Source organism: Kryptolebias marmoratus, linkage group LG24 (genome assembly GCF_001649575.2).
Source record: "Kryptolebias marmoratus isolate JLee-2015 linkage group LG24, ASM164957v2, whole genome shotgun sequence".
Taxonomy (NCBI): Eukaryota; Metazoa; Chordata; class Actinopteri; order Cyprinodontiformes; family Rivulidae; genus Kryptolebias; species Kryptolebias marmoratus.
Genome location: NC_051453.1, coordinates 19,860,351 through 19,875,961, shown reverse-complemented (window position 1 = coordinate 19,875,961; position 15,611 = coordinate 19,860,351). Strand labels below are relative to the sequence as shown.

At 38.5% G+C, this 15,611-nt stretch overlaps 1 protein-coding gene across 3 annotated transcripts in view; it reads left to right on the top strand.

The window, feature by feature from the left end:
• The window catches only part of oca2 (oculocutaneous albinism II), a 59,160-nt gene that overhangs the window by 22,410 nt on the left and 21,139 nt on the right, over positions 1-15,611 (top strand). For all 3 annotated transcript variants that reach the window (XM_017423384.3, XM_025007515.2, XM_025007516.2), the window contains exons 13-18: positions 332-456; positions 874-1,012; positions 6,977-7,109; positions 8,615-8,762; positions 9,325-9,382; positions 9,553-9,661. In XM_017423384.3, the coding sequence (XP_017278873.1) occupies positions 332-456; positions 874-1,012; positions 6,977-7,109; positions 8,615-8,762; positions 9,325-9,382; positions 9,553-9,661 (712 nt within the window). The remainder of the gene's footprint in view (positions 1-331; positions 457-873; positions 1,013-6,976; positions 7,110-8,614; positions 8,763-9,324; positions 9,383-9,552; positions 9,662-15,611) is intronic.

Genomic DNA, 15,611 nt, shown 5'->3' with positions numbered 1-15,611 from the left:
GATTTGAAGATGGCAGCAATCCACTTAAATCTTAATCAAGTTCAGACTAGCCATTAGCTCAGTGGTCCTGTCAAACTTAATCTCTAATTTTCCAAACTGAGGCTGTTCAAAGAGCTATCTTCAACAAGTAAAATATTAATCGTTTATAATTTTTCCACCAAACCCCAATTCATGTTGGCCAAAATTGGCCTTAAAAGATTATGTCTCAGTTGTTTTAGTTTTGACATTTATTCTGTTAATCAAATAAAAATGTCATTTTCATTAATTTATTGATTATTAATGTAATAATTGCTTTAAAACTATCTAATAATTATATTTATTCTCTTGGCAGGCGTATCAGTTATCTAGAGGAAGGGTGTGGCCTATGATCATCATCTTGTGCCTGATTGCTGCTATCCTGTCGGCTTTTCTGGACAACGTGACCACTATGATGCTTTTCACGCCTGTCACCATAAGGTACAGTCCAGCTTTAAAAACGTCTTTCATAAGTTTTGACATGCTTTATTTTCTTACAACAACGGCACTAGTTGAAGGCAAAAACACATCTCAAATGACTTGTTTTAATTTACTTTCTTAAATTACTGTTCAAAACACAAAACAGATTTTTTACTATAGTGCATTGTGCTACAAATGCTTCTACCCCATTTTGATTTAAAGTATTATTAGTGTCTCTATTTTAAGATCTTGATTTGACATCAACAGATCAAAGCAAAGCCGTGTCCTAATTTGTTAACAACAGTGCGGAAATCCTGCAAAGCTATGACGTTAGACTAATACCTTCATCTGTAAATATCTTTTTTATATTTCTCTATTCATGTCACCTACCTACTGCAATCTAATCAAAGGCTATTCTGTATCAATCTGATTTTTCAGGCTGTGTGAGGTGCTTAATCTAGACCCTCGACATGTCCTGATTGCAGAAGTAATCTTTACCAACATCGGAGGGGCCGCCACAGCTGTCGGAGATCCACCCAATGTGATTATAGTGTCAAACCAGGGCCTGCGCAGAGAAGTATGCACTTTCACAGCTCCGTCACTCACACATGCTCTGATACAGTGTAACAGCTCAGTGTAATCTGGCACATGAACTAAACCCCCAGAAACCAATGTGCTCCATGACGTGGGACATGGTGAAGGGGAAACTGTTGTTTCATCAGCACAGATGGTTCAGTGTTGATGAATAAAGAGACAGTACCAAAAACAGATTCAGTGTGACCGTTCCACAGACGCTTCATAAAATAATATCTATGATGTTAGGCTTGCACACATGAATGTACACAGTTATCATTACAGGAAGTCAATGCTTGGTGGCCGTTTGTCTCACAAAGATGAAATAATAAACTCTAAAGGTTTCTGGAAGCTTTTATTTTCTCAGCTAGTTTCTCAGCTGACCGTTTATGGTTGTTAGCGAAGATTTAAGTTGAAACTGGAGCACAACTTGAGCAGCTTGTTAGTCACAAAAGAAGTCTTCAAAATATCATTGATTTGTGGCTGTGCTCAGAAGCTACTTAATTATGTTTCAAGGAGACCATGGAGTTTTCCTCTGATGTATTCTTACTGGTCCAGGCTTTTCTTCCCTTTACTTATGATATCATAAACATGCTGTATTTGCTAAATACACATCTGGTATCTTGTTTGGCAAGTCTTAAACCCACTTCATACTGGATGACAACCCAGGAATAAAAAAGACAAAGACCTCAGCATATAGGGTGAGTGTTGGTGATGTGCAAAAGATCAAAAAGATGCAGAGGAACAAGGTTCTGAATACCCTTAAAAGTGAGAAGCAAGATTTTTTTTTCTAATCATATTCTTTTAATCCCCAATGGGGATCCCTGGTGGAGCTCTACATTTTGCCCATCACACATGTGAGCAGAGGGCACCCTGGGAGCAGCTGAAGGGTTAAGGGCCTTGCTCAAGGACCCACAGTGGGACTGATGAGGGTGGAGGCAGATGTGGGCACTTCACCTTCTCCACCCAAATTTGGGACCAGTCTGGGGATTCAAACCTGGCTCACCCTTCTAACCTTTGTGTCACCACTCCCCTTATAATCAAGGCAAGATTTAACAGAAAGCCAACAAAGCCGCTGAAGAACAGAGGTGATATGATTAAAGTGGGCGCTTGATAGTGTGGTTGTGATAGGTTGTGGAGGGTTTTGAGCATGCACAAAACTTCTGTATCAATATTGTTGTTTATCGTCATGGTGACAGTGTATTAAGGTCCTGAATGAAGCATAGTGGAACGTGGTGGCAGTGTATCTCTGATGTGGAGCCTGCACACACAAGCCTGACCTGGTTATCAGGACCAGTTACCATGGCCTCACGTCTGTAGGCTACAACACTGACCGGGAAAAGATATTGGAAACAACCTAGCGCAGACATGATAGCATCATGCTGATGTGGTATGATCTCCTACCACATACTGTAACTGCATCTTAAACAAAGAATGAGCATTAGGTGAAGTAAGAAAAGTCTTTTTCAAAAATGTATTTTAATTATGCTCTCATAAGTGTAGTTAAAGCCTTCTAAATAAAGTAATCAGCAGGCTAAGTTTAAACATCCAGAAAGTGATGTTTTAGCTGCTTCTCTGTATCATCTTTATGTCTCATACAACCACCTTGTGCTTGGCTTGCTACATGGCAGTGCTGTGAGAAATCTGGCTTTGTGAGGACTCTGTTAATCTACTGAACTTAATGTACTGTGTAAAGTTGCATGAAGGGCAAATATTACTGCACAGTGCAGCTCTGTCCATCACATGCAGGTCTTTCAATGACTTAATGTTGTTTCCTTAACATATTATTGGTTATTTATGCAACATATCAATGTCTGAAAACATTTAATGTCATAACTCTGCAGTATGACTGAGTTGGACATTTCTGTTTATGCGCTGAATGTTCAGCACAGTGTTTCTTTGCGTTTAAATGGTCACGAGCGGCAACCCTTATTTGCATTGATGTGGAGGTGATGAATGAAGATGTAGTAGCAGTGAAACTAATTTATATTTGTGCTGCAGCTGCAATAAATCAAAGGAATTAAAATGTCCAAACAGTGGGAAAATAACCTGCCAGTCATTTTGATTGTAATCTGACAGTCTATTGTTACAGAGACTGATTGAGTTGTGTTTTAAAAGAACTATTTGAATTTTTTTATTCTTAAAAATAGTCAGATCCTTTAAAATGGGGTTCTATTAAAAAACAAAGTATGAAGCTTTAATATCTTACCTGCTGCAGATAGTTCTTTGTTTCTGAGAAATAAAGCTTAATTCTAATCAAACCCACGGACTAACAAATAATCTGAGCAGAGTTAAGACCAAAGTGGATTGTTGCCATCTTAAAATAAATTAAACCTAAAAACCTTCACAGTTGTTGATGCAAAGGTTATTTTATAAGCTTTTAAATTGTTGTCAATTTTGCTGTTTAGTTTTTCAGGGATTCTATGGTGACTTGACAGCACAAACAGAGGCAGCAGCTAGCTGTAGAAGTGGAGGAATATCATAATATTTCTGCCGGAATAACCATGTAAAGTAAAATTAACAATGCTGTAAACGTTTATAGAATAGTGTTCATGTACACAGCTATGAACCTTTTGAGATTTAAGTTGCTCAGACTAGCTGTTAGCTTGCTAACCCAGTCAGAATTAAACTTTTTTTTAACTACGGCCATTCAAAATGCTATCTACAACAGGTGAGATATTATTTGTTCTTAGCGTTCCCACAGATCACAACTTCAAAATGTCTAAGATACCCTTTTTAAAAAATCCTCAATGAGATTTCAGTAGCATCTTCAATTTTTCCCACCCTCCAAAGTATTTAATAATTTCTAATTCCTGTGTGGAGCAGCACCTTCCTGTGACTGACTCATCAGTTAAACACAAAGAGGGTTTAGTTGTCTAAAAGTGACATATTGGGGTCTGTAACAACCTGAATTTGAGACCTATCTCTGATTGACGGAACAGGTTTTTTCATGTTGTATTAATGTGTAAAGTCACCTAATAGCAGGCTGAACTCTTCCGTAAATAATAGCGTTTAAGGTGCTGACGTCAGACATTGATACGACTGTTTTTGACTGCCATTTGTTGTCACAGTAATTTGATGTCATTTGTTGGTCTGAGTTTAGAATCAAAATGAAAATACTTTTAAGTCTGCCCAGAAAAAAAGTTTTTGGTGGCACCGCTTTGGAGCATCCCACAGAGGTAATCGGAGCAGTCTGTCGCTGTCTGAAAAGGCCAGAGACTTGTAAGCTCTTTTTATAGCTGTCACTCTTTTTTTATACTTCAACATCTCTGGAAGACTTGACATTTTCCCAACTGCCCGATGTGGCATCTGTTCAGTGTATGTGACATTTTAGCCTTTGCGTGTGCAGCAGTATGTGGTCAGCTCTGGTATACAGTAGCTCACCCCAGGCTTTCATGACCTGCTGTCAGGTTTTTCTTTTTCTTACAGCTTTGTTTCCCCAACTTTAAGAACCACAGGAGCAAAGCAGCAGCAGCACCTTCATTCAGTCATGTCGGGCCTCTGATAAACACCGCTTGTTTCCGCCTGCACAGTTTACTCAGTATCTATAGGTGTGTTTGCGTTGCTAACTTGTATCAAATTAATGTAGGGAGAAATCTGGAAACTGAAAGTGTGACACGTACACTTTCTAGCTCTAAGTTGAACTTTTCTTTAATGTTGCAGCCACTGAAAATATGCTGCAATATTTGCTATATTGCAGATTTTCCTTTAAATGCATTTAGTAAGTACAACATTTAAGAGTTTTCAAGTACAGAGACACCAGTGTGTGTCTAAGGAGCGTTGTGTTACACAAGTGAGGCAACAACATGACATAGTGATGAAAGGGACTGTGTGACACAAAAGGAACTATTGTTTTAATTATTCTGCTTTGTGTATTTTTTGATTATGTGGTTATTTATTTGGATCTGTCCCTGCTCACATTTTTTCTATATCTTTAAATCCTGAAGGGGTCACTATTAACCAGTTTTATCCCTCCGTAGTCACTACCTTAAATAAATTCAGCACTAATCATTTAGTGTCTTCTGAGCAGACGCTTTCTTACTTATAAATGTAATGTATGTGTTGTACATTTGGAGTGATGTATCTGACAAAATGAAAATGTTTGCCTCTAGGTTCTTTTAGGTTTTGAGGTTTTGGGGTTTTGAGGACAACTTCAGCCAGAGGTTGTTCTAAAAAACCTGACTCTGGCAGGGAATATGTGCTCAATGCCAAACCAGAGCTTTGCTCATCTGAAGAATTCTTCAGGATATAAAATGTGTGCGACATTTTAATTATTATTATTTTTATACCTCATAGCAAACTTTACATGTAAACATTTGGCAGAACATACACCCCAAGTGGTGGGCTTTTGTCCAGCAGAGTTAAAGAGCTATGTATCACTGATGTATTAATCATCAGAATTTTACACCGTAATAAAATTCAAAAACACTTATGTAGTTTATGTCAGAGTGGGATAAAATGTAAAGGTTTTTTACATGTCTCAGACACTGAGCACAATGGGAGTTTGTACAGTTGGTATTAAAGGTATTCACAAAGGTAACCCTGATGGAGCTCTTCTGCAGAGAGGGGAGTATCAGTCCATAGGACCACTGTAAGCTGCACAGAGCTGGGCTGCATAGAAGAGTGGGTTAAAGAATAAAACAGGGCAGACCATTTGGAGTCTCCACAAACACGTGGAAGAAGATGCTGTGGTCAAATGAGACTAAAATCAAACATTTGGCATTGAAGAACAACATCATGGCACAAACTTAACATCTCATCGTTCATCGTGCTGAGAAAACCATCCCCAGAGTGAAGCATGGTGGTGGCAGCATTATTCTGTGGGGATGTCTTTCATAAGCAGAGCCTGGGAAACTGGTTGGAGTTGAAGGAAAGGTGGATGGAGCAAAATGAAGAGAAATTCTTGAGGGAAACCTGTTGGAGCTTCACTTTCCTGCAGGACAAAGACCCTAAACACACGGCTGAAGCAACACTTTCAGGAGGACCAGTCAAAGCCCAGACCTCAGTCCAACTAAGAACCTCTGGTTTCATTTAAAGGTTGTTGAACACAAACAGCTCCATCCAACCAGAAGGAGCTGCAGCAGGTTGGTCTAGAAAAACAGAGAAAAATTCTGGTGGTGAAATGTACCAAACTCATAGTGTCAAGGTGTGCGGAGAAGGAGGCGAACCCAGAGCGCAGACTCATCTTAAATAAACAAAAAAATATTTTTAAATAAACAAACAAAAACAAATGGCTGGCGAGGCAGCAAAACTAAACTTAACAAAATACAAATGAGGCGAGACAAGGCAAGGCAGGACAAGGAACGAGACAACAAGAGCTGAGGGACAAGAAGCAGCAAAAGCAACTATAGACAACGAACCAGTGAGGAGGTGGAGAAAGCGACCAGGTTTTAAAGCTGAAGGTAATTAGAAGTGGGCACAGGTGAGTGATTACAACTAGCAACAAGTGAAGATGGGCGTGGTAGGAAGACAAGAGAAAAACAGAGGAGAAGTGAATGATGAAAGAACACAAGAGGCAGAAACAATACAAAGACAAAATATGACAACAAAAAACCTAAATACAAAAGAAATCACAAAGAAAAACTGAAGAGACTTGCTGCTTTAATTGCTGCAAAAGGCAACTCTACAATGTGTTGACAGATTTTATTTAATTTTTGTTTGTTTTATTTCTTTGTATCACAAAACTATTATGTAATTTCTAAAGTGATAGTTTGGTGTATAAAATAAAAGATACATACCTCTCAAAATTTCTTTTGAATTCCAGATTGTAAGGCACCAAAAAAAAGAGCATACCAAGGGGGGGTGAATACTTCTGCAACTAACTCCATTCTTTCTCTCACGACCAAATAACTTCATATTTGTTAGTTTATTGACAATAGTTTACTGATGTCTGAGCTCAATGTGTCACATCTGACAGTAAGTCGGAGCAGGTTGTTCCTGTCTAACAGGTTCTTATTGTTCTTCACAGGGGCTCGATTTTGCTAGTTTCACTGGCTTCATGTTCCTCGGCATGTGCCTCATCCTTCTCACCTCATTTCCCTTCCTGCGGCTGCTCTACTGGAACAAAAAACTTTACAACAAAGAGTCTATTGAAATAGTTGGTAAGCAAGTGTTTGAGCATATTTCATATATATGTAAAACTTTTACTATTCTTGATTAAACAAAGGGATTTTTTTGTCATTCAGTTTGTTTTCTCCCAGATTGTTTTACTGAAAACACATTTTTTATGTTGTTGTTTTGTATTGTTGCCATTGACTATTAGTTATCAAGGAGCTAAAACAGGTTTAAATAGAAGTGAGAATGCATAATTTTCTTGGAAGAACAATCATGCACATTTTAACTTGACAATGACCCGTAACGCCTACAGTCTACTTCAAATAATTTACACAGTATTATTTTAAAACTATTAAATTGTCTTAAGCAAGTGTCTACTCAAGAAAATTTAGAAAAACAAGTGGTCTATTTTTGATCGTATTGAAGCTTCTTCTGCATCGTTCAGAGTCTGGTGACTTACCCACACGGCTCATCTCAGAAAACCCCTTAACTCTGATGTTCAGCTGTTCACTCTGACTAGTTGGCAGTAAAGAAAAAACTTCTCCCATCCAGAGAGCAGCCTGAAAGCAGCACGGGAATTCCCTTTTATCCCTAATTATGCTGTTGAATAAACGATTTCACTAATTTGGTACACCTCAGTTCTTTTGTGTATTTCCGTAATTATCCGCCAACAGAAAAGAAAAATTATCCCATCCCTGAAGAGACAGTATCTGGGGGCAAACAGTGAAATTAACACTACAGAGTGCGTTTGGTTTGAATTATTTTATAATCCTAGAATCTATTTTCCCAACATCCAAGGCTCTGTGGACTGAAGTAATGGAGAAAGTCATAAAACAAAGACATCTGCGGGAAAATTTTGACATTTTTTTCTGGAATAACAATGGTCTTATTAGTGCTAACTCGAGATCCAACAGTGTTTCCTCCTCCTGATCCCTAAATCTCAGGGATCATTAAATGGAGACCACCAAGCTCCCCGATGATCACCTCACTACACTCATTAAAGGCGAAGCTGTTTGGAGCTGAGCTGCCACACAGAGCTCCACACAGGCTCCAGGAAACGATTACCGATCACTGAGGAGACTGTTTGGTGCAGATCTGATACCCCATCTGTAAATCCCACCCAATGGAGCCTCTGCTTTCCCACCAGCAAGTAAATCAGCTCAAACCCCCTGCCACTCCTGGTAATTGTGTAGATTTGCTTACAGGAATGTTTTGTTTTTTGCTCTTCTACTTAGATTCTATTAGGGTCACCTAGCAACCTTCTATAAAAAGAAACGGCTCCAGCTGATATCAACACGAGTCCAGCACCTTCAGGCTCTATCTCTGTTTGAACATTGGCTGTTCCTGAGCTGGTCAATATTCCCCAATGTCTGGCTGCATTAGTCCCTCTATGGGGGCTTATATTGACCACCAATATCCCGATGTCTTCTCGTTCAGCCTCAGTATCGGCCACATTACCAAGCAGACGGGCTGCAGTTTGCTACTAAACTCCATGGCTGTAATGATTGTTTAGTCTGTGCACTGAACAGGTATGTTTGTTATGTTTTTCCAGAGCTCAAGCACGAGATCTTGGTTTGGAGGCAAACGGCTCAGCGTATTAACCCCGCCAGCCGAGAGGAGACAGCTGTGAAATGCCTTCTGATGCAAAAAGTGCTCAACCTGGAAAATCTGCTCCGCAAGATGATGAAAACGTTCCAAAGGTTAAATGAAAAGCTCCCACTCATCTATCACTCACTTTTATCACCTCACACAGGGAGACGTTTTTTGAGAACCAAACATTTAATCATTACTAAAGGAGAACAGATCTTAGGATGTTCTTCTAAACATTTTTTATTGCCTGTCACCGAAAAGCAGAAGATAAGGTTTTTTGTCTGTGTGTGTGCATGTTTTTCTGACTGCTAGCAAAATATCTCATGAACCACTCAATAGATTTTAACAAAACTCTCAGAAAGTAGTCACTGGATGTACACCTACTGTTGATTAAATTTTGGAATCAGTCCCAGTTAATATGCCCACCACAGCTAATCTACTTTAGCCAACCCAAAAATGTCTATAGCTCAGTCAATTTTACAGATATTCAGCTAAAACTTGATGTCAGTAGCTGAGATTTATTCACAATTACAACACAGATCAGGCAATATTGTATGAGATCATACATAACATTATTTTCAAGGTTTTAAAAAAAATGGCTACTTTGTCCTTTCCTCACCATAAGATGATGTTCGGTTAATTAACATGAGATTTAAATGTTGTGTTTCACAGACAAATTTCTCAGGAGGATAAAAACTGGGAGCAAAACATCCAAGAGCTACAAAAGAAGGTAGGCTCTGACTCCTATTCCTTGTTCACTGTAAGTGTGGCACACTGATGCTATCTCAGTAATGAAGTCGGCCGAGTCTTTGAAAGTTCACTTGAGACAAACGCCATAAGACGTAAGATAAAAATCACCTTTTCATAAGTCAAAGGAAATATGTCTTTTTGCTTCTGCAGCACAGAATAACTGACAGGGTTCTGTTGGTGAAGTGTGCCTCCGTCCTCGGCGTGGTGATCTTCATGTTTTTTCTCAACTCCTTTCTTCCCAGCATTCACCTTGATCTCGGTAAGTCCTGCACAACCTAACTTTAAACCATCTCGACGGGTTTGTTTACATTCTTGAGTAAACTTTTTTTTTTCTTTAACCTTTGAGGGAAAAAACCTTTCAAAGTTACAACCGATCTAGTTTTGCAGGTTTACCTGATTAATTAGAAAACCTGTACTCATATAGTTTTTATGATTAACATTTTGTTGTGCCTTTTGGTATTTCCATGACACATGATATATTTTGCTAACAGACAAACAGAGCCCACTCTAGTTTATGCTAAAGTTTTAAACAAAGATCTTGCACAATCTGTTAATGTTCAGGGTATGTGTTGGAAATGACGTTCAGCCACTACCAAACCAAATTTAGCTTTAAAACTGTAAAACTGAGTATTTAACAGCCATTTTTTGTGTTTTTTAAAGTTGATTAGCTGTGGCAGCCATCTTGAATCTAGTTAGCTTTAAAAGTTAATCAGTTGCAGATGTTCATGCATTGGTTACTTTCCTAACATTTCAATAAAATCTGCTCACCTTTCATGGCAAGGAGTGATGGCTATTAGCTATATGGTGCACCTTTTGTACAGGATCTTTAATTGTGTAGTGGGGTGTCTTTTATGAATAATATTTTTAACTGTACTTAGATTTATGACAGTCAAAGAAAGTGAGAAATGGCACAAAATGTTTTTCCTCAACTTGTGGCTCCTTTTTTCTGCTCTTCTCTGCCCATCCCACAAGCAAAGATCTGAACTCCCTCTACTGCTGTAGCACAAACTCAATCCAGATCACTTCTTCAATCTTAACTTGCTGTTTCTGTGGGGTTCACACAGACCTATGTTCAGTTTTGATGGTTAAGACATTGACGATCAGTTGTTGAAGTAAACTTTAAAGTGATGAGAAAAAAGCATTAATATTGTTAATATTATAATATATTAATACTGTTTGTTTGTATGTTTCAGTCAGATCATTCTCTTTATCACTGACGAACCTCTTAATTTTTTCATTAAAACCATATTTTAGCTTCAACTGCCTGAACAGTTTACAACTTTATAAGTTTGACTTCTAGGAGTACACACTGTCAGGTTTGCTGTAAAGTTAGACCCAGAAAATGCAGACAGGCACGAGGAGCTTGAATAAAAACTAAAGATTTTCTTAACAGAAATAAGAGGCTAACGTGACAGCAAACACTTACAGAAACATAAGGAACTCCGGGAGAGCCCGCAAAGAGCCCTGAGACAGTGTATATCTGTAACAGTCCAAGATGAGATGTAGTGACAGATTGGCGACAGGTGATCAAATGCTGACAGGGAACAGGTGAAGATGGGCGTGGCAAGCAGAGTGCGGGAACATTACTGATGGCACGGGGGAGAAACACAAGAAGTCACTGAGTAAGTGAACCCAAAGAAAATGTCACAATGAAAACAAAAACAGGAAAGAACAAAGAACCGTCACAAAAACAACAAGAAAAACATGCAATAATTCCTGTCTCTCTTGGTAGTTAATCAGTTCTCAATAAAAAAGCAATTAGTAGATGTTTGGTGAGTTGTGGTGAAGGAAGCAGCACCAGTGTACCATGTTAGCATCAGATGATCACTAATGTCAGACTACAAAGGTTGCTCTGTAGATGAACATAAAACAGACGGGCTGTCGCTTGTCATCCAGTGTAAACATGACTTCAGTTTTATGTGAAACAGTGCTGTTGTGTCAGTGTGTGGTGACTGTTAAGGTTTGTGTCTTCCCTTTTTGATACTTGTGACTGTGTTGTCTCTCATCAGATGACCTTAACAACATCTCATTAGTTTAGATTGCTGTCTGTACCCACCTCCCCCTGAGGTCACTTTGTCACCAACAATGGACAGTTAATTACAGGCAGTGCTCAGGTTACCTCTCTGTGACATTTATTAAATGGGAATGACCCCACAGCAGCATGTTTTCTGTCCCGCTGGAGGGACAGACACCTGTTCAAACACAGCTCTCATTAATATATGCAGGTCAGAGTCAGGGTTGCCTGCAGCTGCAAGCCCAGTCTGTTCATACACATAGTTTCAAAATTAAGCCTCATTAAAGTTTCATTAACATCATATGTTGTGACTTAACAGCACTTTGATTATTGCCTGATCATTTGATTCCTATTTGGTGTCTGCAGTTCAGTGAGTCAAAACTGTAGATACTATAAACCACTTTTGATCCCTTTGAAGAAATGAGAAGTATGGAGCAGTCATGGTTATTAGAAAATGTAAAAGCAGAGGATTTGGGCGTTCTTTATATTTTGTTAAATCTTGACCTTGGCTTATATTCCTACCTTTAAATATTTTTAAGTCTTAGTAAGCTCTTTGGTGACATGTCCACCTATGCAGCTCCTAATCTTAGGTCTTCGCATTTATTCTGTTTCTTTGGAGGCTTTTTTCACTGTACATTTCTTGTACAAGACTTTGGTGACCCAGCTGGTAATTTAATCTATCATAAAATGTTTAGACTCATCTTAATTCTTTCATGCATAGTGGTCACTGCAGTGGACAGCTATTTAAAAGCCATTTTATTGTATATGTATGGGTTTTCATGTTATAACTGCACGTGGACCACTAAAGTGGACACTAGTGCATCATGCAATATACTGTCTATCCAATGTAAGTGCAACAAAATTTTCTCAAATTCAAGATGAATTTGAGAAAATAAAAGTCTTTTTTTCAAACTTTTTTCCAGCTTTTTTATGACATATAAGAAAGAAAAACTTATTTATGTTTAAGGTCCGAAATCAAAAACTTCCACACAATATGCAGAAAATGTTTAGTGACAGAGAGGGTGGTTATAATTTAAGAGGTGAGGGATATTTTAAAAAACAACATATTAGAACAACCAGGAAGAGTTTTTGTTTGTCTGTGTGTGGAGTAAATGTCTGGAATGGATTGAATGATGAGTTTAAAAAAATTACAAATGTAAACCAATTTAAAAAACGGATTAAAGAAGAGCTCATTTCAAAATATGATATATGAGATGACTGTTTAATAGTCTATAATGCAATTGATTATATAAATAGTATTTAAAATAATTGTACATAGTTGAATATCATGTAAAATGGAAATGATTTGTCTTCTTTTTGATGTTATGAAAGTTAATTGATAATAAATTGACAAGTAGGAAAAGGGCAGGACACTATAAGATGTATCTTCTACCTGCTCCTTTTCAAACAGAATATGTTTACTGGAAACAGATTTAAGGCATATGTAGTTGCAGTAAAAAATTCAAAAGTATCTCGTATGAAGTTGGTGCACATTTAGGATAAGCGTATTCATAAGGGAAAGCTTAAGACAACAAGTTTTCCTGATAATAGGTTATTTTCTTCAGTAAACAAGCTCTGATTCATGACTAGATGAATATAATGAGTGTTCAGACCCTGATTGTATCAGCTGAAATTTAACTTGATAGAAATATATACAGACATAGTCTAGTTTGCTTTCCAAGAACCCTTTTTACACTAGATGACGATCCTGCTATGACACAAGAAGTTAGCCGGAGCATTGATGGTCTTTGCAGAGTCTTGGGAAAGTCATGAGGGGCATATTAAGATCGTAGTGGGATTCTGACTAAGCACAAAATGCCGGTTGCGAGGTTGTGGTGGTTTACAACTGGGGTGTATTGAGTTTCTGGGTGGAGTGTATCCATGGTATGGGGCCTGTGCACACCAGAGTGGCTTGGTTGTTGAGAATTGGAAGAAGGACTGGCCACACTAGCACCATGCCGATAGGCTGCCACCACAACTGTGGCAAGGTCGTGGAAACAACTTAGTGCAGGCGTGAGACCTGTGGCTGTAGCATCGTACTATCATGGTGTGATCTTCTAGTGTGTTGCTGGATCTGACATGGTCCGAAAGATACCAGGGCGAAGACTGGGGTGTGGTGTAATCTTATGATGTACGTACTAGAATTGTCATGGAAACATGTTGCTGACATATACAGCTTGGTGACAGTGCATGAGAGTGAGTTGGGGATGTGGAAAATGGTAGGAATAACCTATTTGGCGAGAACAAAGAGTGTAGAAGTGTCATGATTCTTTCACACTGAAGGAGGTTTTCCAAATTTGATGCATTCTAGTCATGTTCTCATGGGCTGTGTAGGTCATGGAGAGCATAGAGGGGTCATCATCCAATGTGAAGGGAACATGACACGTTACACAACATCTGGAAGACTAATTACACCTAAAACATCCATCCATCCATCCATCCATCCATCCATCCATCCATCCATCCATCCATCCATCCATCCATCCATCCATCCATCCATCCATCCATCCATCCATCCATCCATCCATCCATCCATCCATCCATCCATCCATCCATCCATCCATCCATCCATCCATCCATTCCTTATGTGTCACCAGGTCCCACTAACATTAGTCTGAGCAGAAATTCCCATACCTTCCTTTCCCCCCTCCAGCTACCCCTTCAGGCTCATCCTGGGTTACACCATGCTGTTCTCCAAGCCATCTGCAAGATGTAGTTTGTTCAACAAGTCTTGGGTCTTCCCTGAGGTCTCCTCCTTGTGGGACATGTTGAAAACACCCCGCTTGGAAGATATCTTAAAGGCATTATTACCAGTTTCTTAGTGCCTTTCAGTGACATTACACTTCAAAACCATGACGTGTACTGTGGTATATATTCTGATATATGATTTGGCTTGCACAGACAGTGTTTTCATATGCAATAAAAGCTGATCCTGAAAATATATTTTTTATCTTTTAAAATGATTTAATTTAAGATGAGTTGTAGAAAAGGCATTTGTTTAGATTTTAGAGACTACAGTTTCACTTTTACCACTTTCACTGACATAGTTTTCAGCCACAGCAGGCAGCTGGTATTGGCTGCCTGCCCAGCATTAAATTGCAGGCGGACAAAGTTAGCAACTAGTTGGTGAATGTGACATTTATCTGCCATTAGGAGTTATGAGGGACCAAACTGCGCTAGCATTTCAGGTAAAGTGTGGTCATCAAAAATAATGAATTCAATCATTTGCCATCAAACAATTTTCTTTGACATTTTCAGATCTATTTTTCTGCTTCTTAGAAATTTCAGAGCAGAACCAAAAAGAAAAAGGAAAAAGAAAATTGAACTTAGATGAACAAAAATGGCTTAGCATGTTAAGATCATATTAATATGCCTTGAAACTGAAATAAAACATTGAGCTTTTTCTGTCCTGATCCATGAACCCAATCTTCCCTCTGTCAGTCCCTTTCTTTGCCTTTTTATTGTTCTCCCCCCTTCTTGATCAGTTTTGAAACCATTTCCTCAGAGGTTTCAATCAAGCCAACTACTGGTTCTTCCTTGTTTAATCAAATTATTTTCAAATAGTTGAAGACCTCCTCCTCTTTTACAAACACTTGCTGGTTTTAAACATTAATAGATTCAGACAATGGAATGGAAACATATTTGGATTTGGTGGGCAATCATGTAATTGCCTCTGTATGCATGTATGTGTTTGTCTCTCTGTCTAGAGGCAAAATATTTCATTAATCCTTTAACTCTTTAATAAAACTTCCAGAAAGTAATCACTGGATGAACATTTACAGCTGATTAACTTTTGGAGTCAACATGATTCGACATGGCCGCCACAGCTGATCAATTTTAGCAAACACAAACATAGTCATAACCCTGTCAATTTTACACATATTGAGCTAAAAATTTGTTTGGTAGCAGCAGAGAGTTCTTCCCAACACTCACTTTGATGCTAACGAACTGCGCAAGGTCTTTCTTCAAAACTTTGCCATGCAAGGCAGCAGGTGACTTTAATTGCAAATCGAATCAAGGACACCGGGACTTCTTTTTTTATTTTTGAACAATGTTTTGCCTCTTATCTGAAGATGCTCCTCTGATGAAATGACATTCTTTTCTTTGGACAAGAAACAAAACATTTTTTAAGAATCAAAAAAGCAGTTCACTTGCCTGTGGTTAAGCTTGCAAAGATATAATGATTTTTGCATGG